This window comes from Prionailurus bengalensis, chromosome B4, assembly GCF_016509475.1.
Source record: "Prionailurus bengalensis isolate Pbe53 chromosome B4, Fcat_Pben_1.1_paternal_pri, whole genome shotgun sequence".
NCBI classification, from domain to species: Eukaryota; Metazoa; Chordata; class Mammalia; order Carnivora; family Felidae; genus Prionailurus; species Prionailurus bengalensis.
Window position 1 is genome coordinate 82,372,546 of NC_057358.1, and position 17,124 is coordinate 82,389,669.

General features: G+C 43.8%; 1 protein-coding gene across 3 annotated transcripts; it reads left to right on the top strand.

The window, feature by feature from the left end:
• Positions 1-876: 876 nt before the first annotated feature.
• Positions 877-17,058, top strand: RAB5B (RAB5B, member RAS oncogene family). Of its 3 annotated transcripts, XM_043564382.1 has the most exons (7): positions 950-1,003; positions 10,437-10,564; positions 11,417-11,679; positions 12,734-12,885; positions 13,275-13,397; positions 13,947-14,040; positions 14,377-17,058. In XM_043564382.1, exons 3-7 carry the CDS (start codon positions 11,517-11,519, stop codon positions 14,490-14,492), a joined length of 648 nt encoding a protein of 215 aa, XP_043420317.1. In that variant the 5' UTR covers positions 950-1,003; positions 10,437-10,564; positions 11,417-11,516; the 3' UTR covers positions 14,493-17,058. The 3 variants fall into 3 exon arrangements, with proteins under 3 accessions (XP_043420316.1, XP_043420317.1, XP_043420318.1); XM_043564381.1 differs by lacking the exon at positions 10,437-10,564 and having other exon boundaries at positions 877-1,003; XM_043564383.1 differs by lacking the exon at positions 950-1,003 and having other exon boundaries at positions 10,390-10,564.
• The last annotated feature ends 66 nt before the right edge of the window (positions 17,059-17,124 follow it).

Below are 17,124 nucleotides of genomic sequence, written 5' to 3' on the forward strand. Positions count from 1 at the left end.
TTTCAGAGGTTTAGGAGGGACTTAGGAGCAGCATGTGGTTGGAAGTGGGCTCCGTGGGAATTCGCCTTGACACTGCATTTCCCAGTAAGCTCGTCGTTTTTCCTTTTTGTTGCGTATCACAGTTTTCTAAAGATACTTTAATCACATTTACATATAGTTCAGAATATATAAATTGTCTGTATGAAAAATCATTAAGGGGGCTAACGTCCCCCCAAGCTACCACTTCTTGGGAGTTGCCACTGTCTCAACCCCACCAAAAACCATCTCAGACCGCCGGCGCGAGCCACCCGCAAAATTGCTGTCTTCTGGGGCCCCACAAAAAGGAGGACGCACCGACGTGAGCTATACTTTAATTCCTGGACTCTGGGTCCTTAGGTGAGATATTTCTCTTTACGCCGCCAATTTGTCATAAAGGGCGGGGAGCTAGAGTCAGCCCCCGCCAAATTCGGGGGGAGGGGCGGAGGTCAGTAGCGGCCTTCCTAAGGCTACTTTCAACCCGCCTTGCCTGCCATTCAAGTTCCGAATTTTCCCAGTACTGGTTAAATCTTCACTTGGATCCGCCTCCATCACTCACCTGATTAGATGTTTATGAGTCAGAAGGCGGGGTCATGAGGGCGTCGAGATGTTATTGGTTGATATGTACGCCTGTCAGCAGTGCACCGCCCCCTGTCTCAGAAAGCTAGCTCTTTACTGGCTCCTCACCTCGTCCATCTTCGAGGTTTCCCTCTCTATATTGGTCTGGAGCCCTGCCTGTCCAGTCCCTCGCTGGTACCCGTTGGTGACGGCGCCGGAAGAGGCCCGCCTTTCTCCAGAGGATTGGCGGATTAGTGCATACATCGCCCACCCTTGGTGGTAGGCGGGTAATCGTGCTATTGGCTGGGGCCCCCACCCCAAGGCGAGGAGGAGGAGGAGGAGGAGGAGGAGGGGCAGGAGGTTTGGTTGAGCTGCAGCTGTTTGTCTGTTCGACACAGGCTTGGGCCCGACGGGGGAGACGGAGCCCCAGGTACCGGGCTGATGGAGCCCACAAGGGCAGGGGCGGAGGCGCCCAGGAGAGGAGAGCGGACTGGCCTGAGAGCAGAGGCGGGTCTGGACCTCAGCGAGGGGTCAGGGCGGCCCACTGGAGAGGGGAGCAGGGGGCCGGGCCCCGGCAGGCCTAATGGGGGCGCTGAGGAGGGGGCCGGGCGGGCTGGGAGCCCGAAGTTGGTGAGGCCGGGAGGCGGCCGGGTTGTGTTGGCGGCCTGCGGGGGCCGAGGGCCGCCGCGGGAGGCCCGGGGCTGTGTGAGGGCAGGGGCAGGCCTCATTGAGCAGCTCTGAGGAGGGAGGAGCTGGGGGAAAGGGACGGGGCAACGGGTGAGGTAAGCCCATTTGCCGGGAGGTGCGGAGGGGTCAAACCAGACGCCCGGGCCGCGAGGATAACCGGGGCTGAGGCTTTCGAGCTGTCTAGTTGGAAGGGCCTGAGAAGGCATCTTAGTTGGGTAAGGGGCATTCTCTTTAGGGAAAGTGTCTATTATGAAAATAACTAGGGTGCTCTGAGTTGAGCTGAGAGGGATTTGGGTTCATTGAGGGAGAATTGAGGCAAAGGAGGAAAGCTTTTCTAATCTAGAAGACTAGTTAGTTGGAGAAGTGGAAGCAGGGCCTGGTATCAGTTATGGGAGCTTCTGGGAATGCTCATGGGTGGACTGGAGGATCTGGGTCTTGAAAGGACCCACTCTTTTGTTCCTCTTAGTGGTGAGTTGTGGTGACTCGAAGTTTTTTGGTACTCCCAGGGTAGCGAATGAAGACAAAAGTTAAAAAAAAAAAAAAAAAAATTGTGACTGTTGGCTGTTCCAACTGTTCCCTACACTTTTCCTTGGCTTCAACTGGTTTAAGGTGCAGTCTGTGTTTCTTCTTACCAACCTCAGCTGGGTTAGGGTGCAATGCTGTCTAAGAAATAAGAAGTTGGATTTGGGGGTGTTTGTTCTCACTTAATAATCTGATCTATGGTGGTTACAGTATCTCTGACCTAGAAGCAGGGGATCAGCGATTGTATTATCCGCCCTGGAAAGGGGCTTAAGAGATCCCCAGTCACAGATCTTCTGACCATAGTTGGTGAAACTTTTATGGGACTTCAGCTTGGGTATTTCCCAGGCAGGTAATGGTTAGGTGGAACAAGCCTGGAAATATGAGGTGATATCACTGAGGAAGGGATTTGAGGAAGAGTGAGAAATTCCATTCCAGAAGGTTGGCATCACCCTTATTCTTTGTCTACTTCTTCAGGAGCCCAGGTAAAAGTTGGGTCAAACAGTGAGGCATATGAGGAACGGGTGAGTAGAGAAAAAGATGGATTACTAAGGCACAGGAATCACATTCTCCACCCCACCCCCCCCCCATATATTTTTAATGGTCTTCTGATCTCCTTAGTCCCCTATAGTTGGAGTTTATTGGATTTTCCCTTATACTTCCTCCTTTTACTCTCTTATACAAATGTATTTTATGATTATATTTCTTCTTAATTACATAAGTAATATGTACATATTTTTAAATACTCAGGCTGTACAGAAGTGTAAAAAGTGTAAATCTTCACACACATACTTCGCTCATTTTATCCAGAAAGGTCAGAGATAAGAGACAACAGATCAGACTAATCTTACTTTGGGGGATGTGCCACCAAAGGCAATTCTGTTTTCATGTTCCCACTAAACTCTGGTCTCTCATTCTTTCCAGTTTTCTCTTCTGGAATGATACTGTCTTATTTATTGTGCTCCTTTCACAGATCATTTTGTCTTCTATCAAATTCACACAAGCAGAGAGCTATACTTTGGGTTATTCCTCCTCACCTTCTTAAAACACAGAGCACCGCACCTTCCCCCCCCCCCCCCCCCCCCCCCCCCCCCCCCCCCCCCCCCCGTCCCCAGCATCCCCCAGTTGTGCATTAGGTATCCTAGGAAATGCCCAAATAGATGGCTAATACTTTTTTTATGGGCAGGAAAGAAGCATTGAGGTAAATCTTTTTGTTTGGGAGAATTATTGGCATCTTTGCTAAAGTGAGGAATTTGAGACCTCCGTCTTCTGGTTCATGGCCTCTACGTGTTCAGACATTCATTGAATATCTTTCATTAACCCAAAAGAAGACAGTGGCTCTCCTAAGGGGCCCCTGTATCTGTCTTTCTGTAGTGATGTGAGAAGCTCTCAAGTTTCTCTGGATTTGAAATTGGTTTTCCTCTAAACCTCAGTACAGCTAGGACATTTCATACTACCACCTTATTAATTGAATTTGTTCTTACTGGCTCTAGAAGCCCTCTAATATTAGTGCCCAGCCTTTGTACAGTGCCCTCAGAAACTTCAGTTATGTCCCCCAGGAGTTTCTTTTCCTTCTGCAAAGCCAGTCCTAGAGAAAATTGTGTGGATATGTGTCTATGTGTGTGTTTTAATCCTCTACAGGCTTTGCCATTTTCTACATCCTGGTGGTATCGTGTCCCTTTCTTCTAGACTTTTTTTTTTTTTTTTTTTTGTCTTTTCCACCTTCTTTTTAATCCAAGTCTACCTTCAAGAAACAATCTGACACAGATCCAGAATTATAAAAATGTATTTGGAGAAGAGGGCTTTCCCATTGTCCTTCAAGTCATACCTCCTATCTTCTAACTCTCACCTTGCCCAGGAGCAAGGATTGCTTTTCTGTAGTTTGCTTGTTTGTATGCATTGATACGAATTTGACTTCTGAGGATATATAAGTTAGGAGAAGCAAGTGTGTAGGCTGCTCCCTAATCCTAAAGCATTTCAGATTGGAAAGTAACCAAAGTGTAAGACAGTAAACTCAAAATAAGGAAATGCAACAGCCCTCAAGGAGGAAGGATACCTTAAAACCCTACACAGTACACTCCCACTTCCCAAGAGTGTTTTAGGAAAGAATTAGTCATTGAACGGTAACTGAGCTTAGTAAGGAGCCAACCAGGTGGGCAAAGTGTATGCAGATTTCTGAGCCAGGCTGTAGCTTTGGTTTAGGGGCAGTGGATACCTTTTCAGAATGTCCTCTAACTCTGTGGTGGTGTGATGGTGGGTTTTTTTGTTTTTTTGTTTTTTTAACTTGTGTTTCTCAAGTTCAGGAATTAATAGAGATAATGACCCAAAGTTTTTTTAACACTTAACATTAACTGAAAACTCAGGGAACTTGTTTTAAGCCACAGTTGCTTCAGTGTTAAGGTGGGAGGGCCACATATTGGGTGTGATTAGGCCATCTGAGCATAGTAACGGGTGACAGGAAAAGCAGTTAGCCCATGTGAGTTGCAACAGCACTTTGTGGGCTGGGTCTCAAGGGGGCCCTCCATCCAAGGGAGATCACAAAGAGGCCAGGGAGAGAATTGGTATTCTGAGGACTATTAAAAACATTCCCAAATGGAACTGAGTAAGAAGCTATCCAGGTGGCACAAAAAGGGGAAGAATAGATGAAGGAGGAAGCAGGACTGCTTTAGCCTTAATTAATTTAGAGAGCATTTTTTTTTTTAATTTTTTTTTCAACGTTTATTTATTTTTGGGACAGAGAGAGACAGAGCATGAACGGGGGAAGGGCAGAGAGAGAGGGAGACACAGAATCGGAAACAGGCTCCAGGCTCTGAGCCATCAGCCCAGAGCCCGACGCGGGGCTCGGGCTCACGGACCGCGAGATCGTGACCTGGCTGAAGTCGGACGCTTAACCGACTGCGCCACCCAGGCGCCCCTAATTTAGAGAGCATTTAATGAACACCTACTAGGGACCAGGCATTGTGCTGGAAAGTCAAGATGACATAAAAAAAAAATAGTAACACTGTTTGAGAGGTTGATAGTTAAGCAGAACAAACACACACAATGAACTCATATAATGTAATAAATGCTGTGATAGAAATACCGTCGTAATTCTAGGGGACCCCAGAGGAAACTGATGAATTCTGCTGGGTGAGAAGGTGTCTCACAGAGAAGGTGACATTTAAGCTTGGCCTTAAAAGATAAATTACGAGTTTACTGGTCTCACAAAGTGGGGAAGGACATTCCAAATCTTTCCTAGGTCAATAGAGTTTGTACTACCATACTGATAAGAGATAAGTATGCTTTTTACCTCTTAGGGAAATGGAAGGGAGAGTGGGGGAAGTGGAAGGACTCTCTCATTTAAGACAGTGACTCATTAATTAACATTGGTCAACACAATGAAAGAGCCAAGTAGTAGAACTCTCAGTTCAAGATTTTAGTAATTTGGGGTCTAAAAGAAGTTGAGAGTTGAAGGTATTCACTGGCTTTTGTCCTATCTTCCTAATCATTAAATCTCTTACATTAGTCCCCAGCACACAGACCCTTGTAAAAGTTACCACTCTTTCCCTATCATTTATTCCATTAAATTATTTCCATTTCAGCCTTCCTGGCAGGGTTGGTCAAGACCTTCTAGAGAGGCATGGTAATGAGTGAATTATTCTGTTAGAAGAATATAGAATTGGATTCTAGTTCTCAGGGAAGTCCTGGATCTGTCTACCTGGTTTTAGTCCCAAAGGAAGTACTTACCTAAACTGAATAGAGGCAGAAACTATCCAATCTAAGCTCTTGATCCAGTCCTGGTGCCCTCTTCAGGGTTCAATTCAGAGTTAGCATCTCCTGCTTCCTTAAGAGGTATAGTGGTATACTACTAGCAAGAGTACATGACTTGGAGTACTTACCAAAAGGAGATTTAGCTGTCTGTATGATAACACCTGGCAAGTTAATATTATTTGTGATAGCTGTCTGTATGGTAACACCTGGCAAGTTGATTAATATTATGTGCCTCAGTTACCTTACCTGTAAAATACAGAGACTGGACTAGACCTCTAGACTGCCTCTTATCTGGCAAACTGACCTTATGGGACTGACATTTGAGTGTGGGCTAGACTCCAGTGGCAATGTATCTGGAAGTTAGTCTCTGTTAATAGGTGATAGTCTTCTAGAGGCTTCATAATGTGTTTGGCTCAGACACTCAAAGATACCAAGTGGAAGGGGGGCTGAAGAATAGAGTCTTGCTCTGCTGGAACCAGCAAACTGAGAAACCTTTCCTATGCATACTTTTCCTGAGCGTTTAGGGGAGCTTCCCAAACTAATAAACTGACCCCTTCATCCTCCACCTTCCCCTCCCCAGTGGGCTGATGCCATGGTCAAACCTCAGTCCTCCCTAGTTAATGGTCATTTGATAAACCATTTTTGTGGAGCTGCACTTCTAAGGGAAGTTAAATCTGATTTTTTCTTTCCCAGTCTGAAAGGGTTGAAGGGAAGAATAACTTCCTTGTCCTCCCTTTTTTGGCCTCAGGTTTGAAGGTAATCATCACACCACTTGGCTGGGTGGCAATGGTTTATGTTTTGTCTTTGAACGGATCATTTGCCTACTGTCAACTCTTAGGAAAAAAAAAAGTCACCACTAGGAATCATTTGAATCTTATGTATATTATTTCACATCTGTACCCCTGATCTTTTGAGAGTCTAGCTATTGCATAAAAAACATAATAGCCTTATATACATGTTGGGGTTGAAGATCAAGGCACAGTGATGGGCAGCCCATCAATTACTGTGAACAGGCAAGGTAAGACATATTATTGAGGTGACACATCAGGTAGGAGGTAGTTTTTTCTAACCCACTAGTTTCTAATCTGTGACAATCCAAGGTTGCTTAGTAGCAAGAAAGTTTGCTGATTTGTCTGTGGGGGTAACAAGGGTTTTGCAACCTGAATGTGCTTGTGACTGTTTCCTATCTCCACATTTCCCCTACTCCCTACTACTATTTTCCCAGGCCTAGAGCCATGTGCCTATGAAAATTCAGTCCATTCTAACTCCCATGTTTTCTCCTTGTAAAGTAGTAACATTGAGGCTTAGTGTTCTGCCCCTTAGATCACATGATTTGAAATAGTTGAAAATGTAAGCAAATAATTGGGGCACCTGGCTGGCTCAGCGGGTAGAGCATGCAACTCTTGATCTTGGGATTGTGAGTTCAACCCATCTTGGATGTAGAGCTTACTTTAAGAAAGGAAGGAAGGAAAAGGAAAGAAAGAAAAGGTGAGCAAATAAGTCAAAGAATCTAGTAACTTTTCCTGTTGTGTCTTAAAGAATATAGCATATGTATGTCACCTAAAGGAAACTTGATCAGCTTATCATCTGTTTTTTCCTCTTGTGTCATCTGTTTTCTGTTCTAAAGTGTAGAGTTATGATGGCCTATCTTTTCTTATGAAACAGTGTATATGAAGTGCCACATAAATATGTTCTTAAAAATCATTTCTCACAGATTCTGAGAAACTCTAAGGGAAAGAAATTTCTTTTTTTTAATGTTTATTCTTTTTTTTTTTTTTTTTAATGTTTATTCTTGAGAGAGAGAGAGAGACAGAGCGCAAGCAGGGGGGGTCAGAGAGAGAGGGAGACACAGAATCTGAAGCAGGCTCCAGGCTCTGAGCTGTCAGCACAGAGCCTTGACACAGGGCTTGAACCCATGAACCATGAGATCATGACCTGAGCCGAAATTGGATGCTTAACTGACTAAGCCACCCAGGCACCCCAGGAATTTCTTAAATGTACCCAGAACTTTGGAAGTGAATTCAAATTTCACTCTTTACTACTTTTTCCAACCCCCTCCCTCCCCAACGATCCTTATAGATAAGGAAGCCAGGGCTCAGAAAGGCAAAGGGAGTAGCGTAAGATCACAGTAGATTTTAACTGGCAAAGCAGAGTGTAAAACCCAGCCTTGCTTGATTCCAAAGCCGTTACCAGTACTACACGGGACTGCCCCTGTCTAATTTGACTCCCCATTTTCATAATTGTGTCATAACTTCAGTAGCAGGGTTGAAGAATCCTCTGACCCCTGGAGAGCTATAGTCAGCCCTCATCTTAATTTCATCTAGAAGTTTTATAACAGTAACCATAACCTATAGGCTGGCGAGAGACTAGACTTCCTCCCATCCTTATTAACCCCTCCTTCCTTGTCAGGCCTCTCCAGAGCAGTTTTTTAAACTTTTTTTTTTAATCATGACTCCTAATAAAACAAAACATTTTACATCATAATTCAATGTGTGTACATAAAGTGAAACATTTTCACAAAATGATTCTTATTTGCAACATACTTGTTATTTTTTTCTTTAAAAAAAATTTTTTTTAACATTTATTTATTTATTTTGAGAGAGAGAGGACAAAGAGAATCCCAAGCAGCCTCCACACTGTTAGCACAGAGTCTGACATGGATGGGGCTTAAACTCTTAAACCACGAAGTCACGACCTGAGGCAAAATCAAGAGTCAGATGCTCAACCAACTGAACCACCCAGGCACTCCCCCCCCCCTTTTTTTTAATATACTGATCATGATCCACAAGTGATTTCAAGGTCATTATTGGTTTACAACCCCCAGTTTGAAAAAGAGCTAAAGCATTGTGACTAGTCGCTAAGAACCTAATTAATACCGATTCTTGCAGTACTGGATCCCAGAATTTAGGATTTTGTGGACCAATTAATTTAAATTTGAGGGTTTTGTTTTCCCACATACTGGTATTTAGAAGTCTTACTATTGCCAATCAACACCATTATATTTTTAAAGCATTAAAACAGTTATTTAGAAAGCTTTTAAAAAAATGCTTCCTAAAAATATAATTAAAAAATATATATTTCCTCTTAAAAAAAAAAAGAATTTGGTAGAATGAAAAACTCTTAAGTCCTTCACATAACACCCTCCTCAATCCTACTCTCCTCAGAGAGAGGTAACAAAATTGTTAACAAATTTGTATGTATTCTTCCAAAATGTTTTATATGCAGAATTTTGTTTTACATTTGTAGGATCCAACCATGTGTTTTGTACTACAACTTTTTAACAAGAGGTGTTAGAGGTTTTTCTATATAATACATATTTACCTTTGAGAGGAAATTGATACTAAGAAAGTAAGAAGTTAGAAGTCTTGTTACAGAGAATATTCTTTTAAATTGAATAAATTTAGCTTTATGAAAAACTTGCTATATCGTCTTTATTTTTACCATTTCCTCATGAACCACTGAAAACACCACAAAATAGCCTGTGTGTATCTGGATTCGTAGGACTCACTGGCCTGGGGAATATCAGTAGAATCAGAGTAATTTCTTACATTCCTCTGTCTTAATCTAGTCTACTTTGGGACTTTTTGGAGTTCTCATTGATCTTTTCTGTAAATCAGGGCCACTAAATAATACTTACCTTTTTTTCCTCAAGTTTATTTATTTTGAGAGAGAGAGTGCGAAGAGGGGCAGAAAGCTGGGGGGGGGGGGGGTCGATTTCATGACTGAGATCACGACCTGAGCCAAAACCAGGAGTTGGATGCTTAACCGACAGAGCTGCCCAGACTCCCCAACAATACTTATTTTTTAGCACTATGCTAAATATATCTTTTCCTTAACCTTTATTGCTACTCTGTGAGTTAGGTGTTTTTTCCATTTTATAAAGGTGGAAGGAAAGGCTCAGAGAAATTTCTTGATGTCGTTAATAATGAGGAGTGCCTGGATGGCTCAGTCGGTTAAGCATCCAACTCTTGATTTCAGCTCAGGTCATTATCTCGGGGTCCAGAGATAGAATGTCAAGCTTTTGCTCCACACTGGGTGTGAAGCCTGCTTGAGATTCTTTCTCCTCTCTCCCTCCCCAGCTCACACATGCACACTCAAAAAAAATGATTAGTGGTTTAATATTCATGAAGCACTTTTTGCCGCATATTTATTTTTTAAGTTTATTCATTTTGAGAGAGAGAACATGCGCATGCTGGGGAGGGGCAGAGAAAGAGGGAGAAAGAATCCCAAGCAGGATCCACACTGAGCATGGAGCCCAAGGCAGGGCTCAATCTCACGACCATGAGATGATGACCTGAGCTGAAATCAAAGAGTCAGAAGTTTAACCAACTGAGCCACCCAGATGCCCCTGTCAATACTTATTTGTGTTATCTCAGTCCTCACAACAGCTTTATGCAGCCCATAAACTATTATCCCATTTTACAGATGAAAGAAATGCACATATGGATTTAGTAATCTGCCCAAAGCTTCACAGGTAATAAGCAAAACTGTAAAATAAACCCAGTGAATTAGACTTCATAGTCTTTGTTCCTCTGCACTGCCTCCTGTATAATTTTTCTCTTTACTATCTTTATTCTATCTTTACTAGAATTACAGATTGTTAACGCTGATTTGACTCCAAAGCATCTTGCTATAGTGACAAAATAATGTTTCCCCACGTGCCATAAAGTATGTTTATGGAGTTATTAGAATCAGCCTTGGAGAACAGAAAGATTAATTTGAACAAAGTACAACCAAAGTAATGCTTAGGTTTTGGACAGAAGTTTTGCATATTCTAATCATGCTAACACCTTTGAATCTTATAGTTCCTTTCCCCTCAGAATCAGAATGATGAAGTATATTCAGGTTTGGATGATTAGACTCTCAGAAGTCTCCACTTCTGTCTCTGTCTCCTCTTCTACCACCAGCTTTCCAAGCTCCTTGGGAGGTTAAAAAAAAAAAAAAAAAAGGTGGTTCAGTTTCTTTTCATCAAATGTTTATCACTTGAAAACTTATCCCTGCATCATCCTCTGGAGACTCCTGCTTGTGTCAAAAGGTACACCTTTCTCTGCTTCAAATTTGGAGGGCTACAGCTGTTAGGCCCATTTAGTGTGGAGAGTAATCTAATCCCTAGGCACCAGGAAGACAGCTGCAAATTGAGAGGTTAAGCCTACTGATTCTTAGACATGGTAGATTCTCAGACTCAGAGAGGTGGCAGAAGCAAAAAGAAAGTTGATGCTGAATGCGGTTTGTTGTCTATGGTCTATTTCTCTACTCACCTTTGACCAGAAATGATAAAGGACAGATTTTTCTGGCAAATGGACCCTGGTTAGAGTTTCAGAAACATCAAGAAGACTGGTTGTGTATGAAGGATATGGGCCCAGAAGCTACCCCTCTGCTCCTAGGGAGGGGTGACTCATCCCACACCCCTAGAGTGCATCTCTCATTTTGAAAGCTAGAAAAAAGATGGGGGTGAGGGGAAGGGCAGCACCAGGGATACCAAGGAGATACTGGGGGTCTACGGTACTTGTGGGTAGATTTGGGTGTTCTTCGGGCCAACTAAAAATTGATCAATTTGTTATTTGAAGATCTGGTGGAAAAGTAATGGGAAATAAACTTATTTCATACCATTTTCAGTCTCTCCATTTCAGCTCCCTTAGCAGTTGGAGATTATGTAGTAGGGCAGACTCCACTTCCGATGCAATTTTTATTTTATTGTTCTGCATTCTTACCACTGAGTGTCAGCTACCTGGGACCCTCTCCGTGGGGTTGATGGGGTTAATGGGGTTGATTTTAATTATTAAGTCCTCATAGGAGCAAAGAAATTAGGAGATTTATCTTTTCTCTAAAACTGATTGCAGCAGCAATGGCCCGGTGTTTAATTTTACCCACTTTTTTTTTCTTGCAGGACTGTTGAAGCCTGAAGTCCCCTCCCCTTCCCCCTTCCCCCTTTGCCGCTTTGTGGCATCCCCCCTCCCTCCACCCTTTCCCATTCCGATAATCTAGCCATGACTAGCAGAAGCACAGCCAGGCCCAATGGGCAGCCCCAGGCCAGCAAAATATGCCAGTTCAAATTGGTCCTGCTGGGTGAATCTGCAGTGGGGAAGTCTAGTCTGGTATTACGTTTTGTCAAAGGGCAGTTTCATGAGTACCAGGAGAGCACCATTGGAGGTGAGTACCTCAGGGAAAGAGGCTTTTTGAAGGGAGATCTAGAGACCTGATTGTGGAGCTGGCCTTTTTAGCTCTCTGGAACAGAAATCCTTTATAAAACAGAAGAAAAAAAAATTGTCATAATGCCAAAAAATAGATATGTTTGTTCTCTTGCTTCCTAGAAGAAAATTAGAAAGGTTGACCTTTGCACACCAAGAAAATCACTAATTTTTTTTTAATCTGTTTGTCTTCTTCCTCTCACTTTCCTCTTAATCCAGTTGAAGTTTAGTTGAGTGTCATCTTGAGCAGGGTTGGCTTAAAGCAGTGATTCATAATCAAAAGTGTACATCAGAATCACCTGGGGAACATTTTTATCCTGTCATGCTTGGGCCCTGCCCTAGATGTACTGATCAGTATGGGAAGTAGGGTGAATTTGGTGGAGGTGTAGACATGTATGTTTGGAAAAGCTCTGTAGAAGAGGCTGGAACTAAATATAAAAGATAAAAGACATCTGCCTTTCCCACCTTTGCTACCTTCTCCCTTCTACTACTCCCTAAGGCGGTAATTCAGTAAAAGATCTTTTATGAGAACTCCCATGTTACACCTTCCCTACTTTTACTAGTAACCTTGGAAATTCAGTGTTCTTGGACCAGCAGAAGATTATATAAAAAAGTAACAGCCAGATTTATTGCTAATAGTGGGATCTGTCATCAGTCTTTAAAATCTTCTAATTAATTATTGATGTGACCTTTGAAACTTATTTTCTGTTACTATCCCTTATTCCTCTATTTTGGTTAGAAGAGAGATAAGTGTCAGCTCCTCTCTCTAACATTCATAGCTTATGTGCCCCCACTACTTAGAGGAACTTCTGGCAGGAAGGACTTAGCCAAGGGCAGTCTTAATCCTGGTTCTAAGACCTATACATAAGGAGAGGAACTCTAAACCTTTTCCTTAGCTGAATGACCTGGTTGGTAACTGGTCTTAGACTGAGAATGGAGATATTATGAAGGGGGCTGGGATTTTCCCATTGATCCTCCTACTTACAACTTCTTCCCCTCCATTCTCTCATCCACAGCGGCCTTCCTCACCCAGTCTGTTTGTCTAGATGACACAACAGTCAAGTTTGAGATTTGGGACACAGCTGGGCAGGAGCGATACCATAGCTTGGCCCCCATGTACTACAGAGGTGCCCAAGCTGCCATTGTGGTTTATGACATTACTAATCAGGTAAGTGGGCTGTGAAGTTTCTTGCTTTTATTAATAGGAATTAAATTAGGTGGGGAAGAAAAAAACAAGTTCTTGAAATGGCAAAATAAAATAAGAGTATAAATTCTACTCCCAAGTGCTGGTAAGACGGAGGTAATGACACAAGTGGTTTCAGTGAGGGAAGGTTGCCTAGAAGAGGTGAGTTTTGAGACAGGGTTTTGAAGGTGATGGGCCTGGGGCACCTGGCTGGCTCAGTTGGTGGAGCATGTGACTCTTGATCTTGGGCTTGTGGGTTCAAGCCCCACGTTGGGTGTAGAAATTACTTAATAAAATCTTAAGTTAAAAAAAAAGGTGATGGGCCTAGATTGGCAGTCATTCTAGCCTACCTTCTCTTCCTCATGTTTTCCTAGGAAACCTTCGCCCGGGCGAAGACATGGGTAAAGGAACTACAGCGACAGGCCAGTCCTAGCATCGTTATTGCCCTGGCAGGGAACAAAGCTGACCTGGCCAATAAGCGCATGGTGGAGTATGAAGTAAGTTGGCCCATAGAATCCCTCTGTAACACACTCCCTCTGTACTTGGGATCTTTAGTCCCCAAACCTGCCCTCTCTGAAAACCTCATCTGAGGTCATTTATCATCTCCATTCCCCAGTTCCACACCAGGCTAAATACAACAATACTGTGACCCTAATGACAGCCAGGAGATTTTAGAGGAGTCAGAAAAAAACTTCAGAGCAGAGGGGTAGGGGAGTACCAGCTATAGGGGTATCAATGTGAAAACAGGAAAGAGGGAGCAGGTGAATTTGAGGTAAGGGACTATTCAAGTGTCACAACCTAAAAGCCCCCAACCAATTTACCTTCTCCCTCATTATCAAGATTCCTGATATCTGCTTGTTGGATTAAATGGTCTAGACCATGAGTTATCCTTGAGGAAGTCGTCACCAAAATATGAGTCCAGAGCCAGCTGGCTCAGAGGGCAATTAAACCTAGGATACTACCTAGTTCTGGTGCTACATGGAAGTGGAAAGACAGTACTTGTTCCTGTCTTACATTCTGAGTACCAGTATACCCACCCCTTGCAGGAGGCCCAGGCGTATGCAGATGACAACAGCTTATTGTTTATGGAGACTTCAGCCAAGACAGCTATGAACGTGAACGATCTCTTCCTGGCAATAGGTAAGGTCAGAACAGCCTGGGGTCTTCCTGTCTTTTTGCCTTGCCTCTTGGCAAGATCACTAGCCCAAGTCGTAAAGACAGAGGGGAGTGTCTCCTGCTGTGAAAACTAGGTATGGAAATAACTTTCCATTATGACTTCCATCCTTTGGCTACAGCTTTAGCCCCCATCCCCCCACATCTTTAATGTAGTTTACAAAAGTGAACCTTCCCCTCTTCAAAACATTCTTTTAATCTCTCACATTTCCCCTTTCCCCATATCACTCCCCCACCCAATAGTCTTTTTGGAGAGATGAGTAAAATCTACCATACTTTTTTCCCTTCTCTTTTTATCTCTAGCTAAGAAGCTGCCAAAGAGTGAACCCCAGAATCTGGGGGGTGCAGCAGGCCGAAGCCGGGGTGTGGATCTCCATGAGCAGTCCCAGCAGAACAAGAGCCAGTGTTGTAGCAACTGAGGGGGTGGCTAGCAGCAAACAAGTATGGAGCTAGCACGAGAGCTAAGAAATAACCTCCATCCCCACCCCTCAGCACACAGCCCCTACGGTAACAGCACACTGAGCCCTGGCTCCCAAGGGCTGCCTCCTGACAGCTCCGTCATGGCACTTTTTAACGCTTCAGCAACCAACACCAGGCAGCTGTTGCCACTGGCCTCCTACCCCTACTCTGGGGCTTGGGGGTCAGATCCCCCAGGACTTACCTTCCAAAACAAACTTTCTTCACTTTGTATTATAGGTGCAAGACAGTGACCTACTTATCTTTCCTCTTCCTCCTCCTCCTCATTTTTCCAGAAAACATTTTTTTGTCTCCTGCCCCTTCCCCTTCTGCTTTTGGTCAATCCCTGTTCTTGATCCCCTTTTCCTCCTCTCCCCAGGATGGAGAAGGTGGTGAACCCAGGAACTGAGGAAGGAGGTTTCCAGTTCAGTCACATTAAAGGGCCCTGGGGGAGAGTAAGGCTCAGAGCGGGAGGGAGTAAGGAAACCTTTCCTTTTTGTTTTTATTTGGTTGGAGTTTCTCGTATTTGAAAACACTGCAGTCTCCATGAGTTGGCCTTGTGGAGGTGTTTCTAGGTAGAGATGAGAACGGGAAGGCAAGCTCTCGGGTACCAGGTGGGAGTTGTGTTGTTAGCTAACTGGGCAGAGGTAGAGGAGGTGGAGATGCAGTGTCACCTGTGGCTCTGGAACTGTTCCAAGGCCTGATTTCCCCCTCACCCAGCCTCTTAGGTAGCTTCTCCCCCATAGTGGGGGAGACTCTGGACCCCAGAGTCCTCCAAAGAATCTTCACTGGTTGCCTGCATCTTTGGCTCTGCTGTGATCTAATTAGAGGAGGGACCAGTTTCTGAATCCCATCCTCTGATTTATACATATGCATTTTTTTCTCTGGCCTTTAGATGGCCTCAGCCCCAGCCACTATATTCCCCTGCAGTTTGCACTTTAATTGGTGGTAGTTCAGTTGGGATACTTGTTTTATGGGGGTTTTGATTGATTTACCTGCCCTCTCACCTTTTTAATTAAATGGAACCCAAGGTAGTATATATATGAGGTTTGGGGAGGGGCTGTAGAGAACAGGACCAGTGGCAGCTATTCAAGTCCAGTCTCCATTGCTTGCTTCCTCCAGCTCTGACTCTTAACCTATATTCTTGCCAACCTAGCTCTCAAGTATAGGTTTGCCTTTCCTGGGGAATTAACTGAGCAACTGGAGAGTGGTCTCAGGATAGCCTAGGCCATTGTATGGGAGTGAAGAGGGGTGTCAGGCAGGAGGGAGGAGTTTTCTATCCTTTCCTAGGGTTCACATTCAATTTGATCCAACCATTACTGTGTCTTTTCTACTTCCCTGTAAATAGGTATGATCTTTATTCCCATTGTACAGTCTGTTCTGTCCTCCACCTCCCATCAATCAGGCCCTGTTTCTTTTCTCCTTTGTTAGTATCTTCCATTTAGTCCCCCGATTCTTATCCTCATACTCACCCCCAGCCAGTGGTTTAATCCATGTACCACTAGAAGTTAATACCACAGGCCTACTTGTGGACCCCTCAAATCATAACACCTGTTCCTGTGGACAGGGAACAACTGCCACTGAAGGTCCATCACAGCTGTCTCATGTCACCAGAGGATGTTGGTCCCTTCTAAATCTCTAGCCACTCTTCTTGGCCTCTCTCATCTGGTGTTTTAGCATATCTTTGTGAAGCCATTAAGGCAAGAGAGAGCTCTAAACTCCTTGTTCCAGCCCAGAATTTTGGGAAAATTGGGGGAAGTAAGATAGGAAAGGTCACAGTGACCTAGGATTGGAACCTTTCTACCCTTTGATTTGCAGACTGCCCTCTGTCCCAGAGCAGCTGAGAAATCCTTGAAGCTGAGATTCCGAAGGACCCAGCTTAGGTTCTTCCACTTAGGCCTCAATTCCCTTCCTTTTCCAGGGGCAGCCTTAGTTCCCGTGGCCCTGAAACACATATATTTTTCTCTTCCTTTCCCAGCATCCACTAGCTCCCCAAAGCACCCAGTGCATCCTTATAAGTGGAAGAACTAGGATCGCTCTCTTAAATTCCTTAGAAATGAAGGGGTTTTTTTTGTTTGTTTTTTTTTCTCTGTGCATCTTTCCCCCTGGAATGGGAGTGAAGTGGTTCATTGCCTTGGGGCTGGGAAACCATTTCTCCAGGCTTTTTCTCCCCTCCCCAGCCCCCTTAGGAACAGGATTGGCCTTAGCTTTTAGGCCTATCTGCTGCTTTCCTTCTACTTCCTACCAGTCCTTCTACTTCCTACCAGTTCTTCTGCTTTCCTTTGAGCTTTCTTGGGCTTGGGGATCTTAGTTTTTATTTCCCAGCTCTTCATTTTTTTTCTCCCCTTCTGATCAGTTGTTGTTTTTTTTTTTAGGCGGGGGTGGGGGGGTGTCCTTTTTTTTTCTTCTAAGAAAGCATTTGCCTTTTTTCCCTTTTCTTCCTCTCCCAACATAACAATCGTGGTAACAGAATGCGACTGCTGATTTACCGATGTATTTAATGTAAGTAAAAAAGGAAAAAAAAAAAAAGAAAAGTGTATTGGAGTGTTGCTTCTTTTTTTCTTTTTTCTTTCTTTTTTCTTTTTTTTTTTCTCT

What these genes read in the sequence shown, in the direction of transcription:
- RAB5B (XM_043564381.1), top strand. Translation starts at nt 11,517, where the DNA reads ATGACTAGCAGAAGCACAGCCAGGCCCAATGGGCAGCCCCAGGCCAGC. An exon ending in CCAGGAGAGCACCATTGGAG is followed by an intron (nt 11,680 to 12,733) that starts GTGAGTACCTCA and finishes TCTCATCCACAG; the next exon opens with CGGCCTTCCTCACCCAGTCT. An exon ending in CGATCTCTTCCTGGCAATAG is followed by an intron (nt 14,041 to 14,376) that starts GTAAGGTCAGAA and finishes TTTTATCTCTAG; the next exon opens with CTAAGAAGCTGCCAAAGAGT.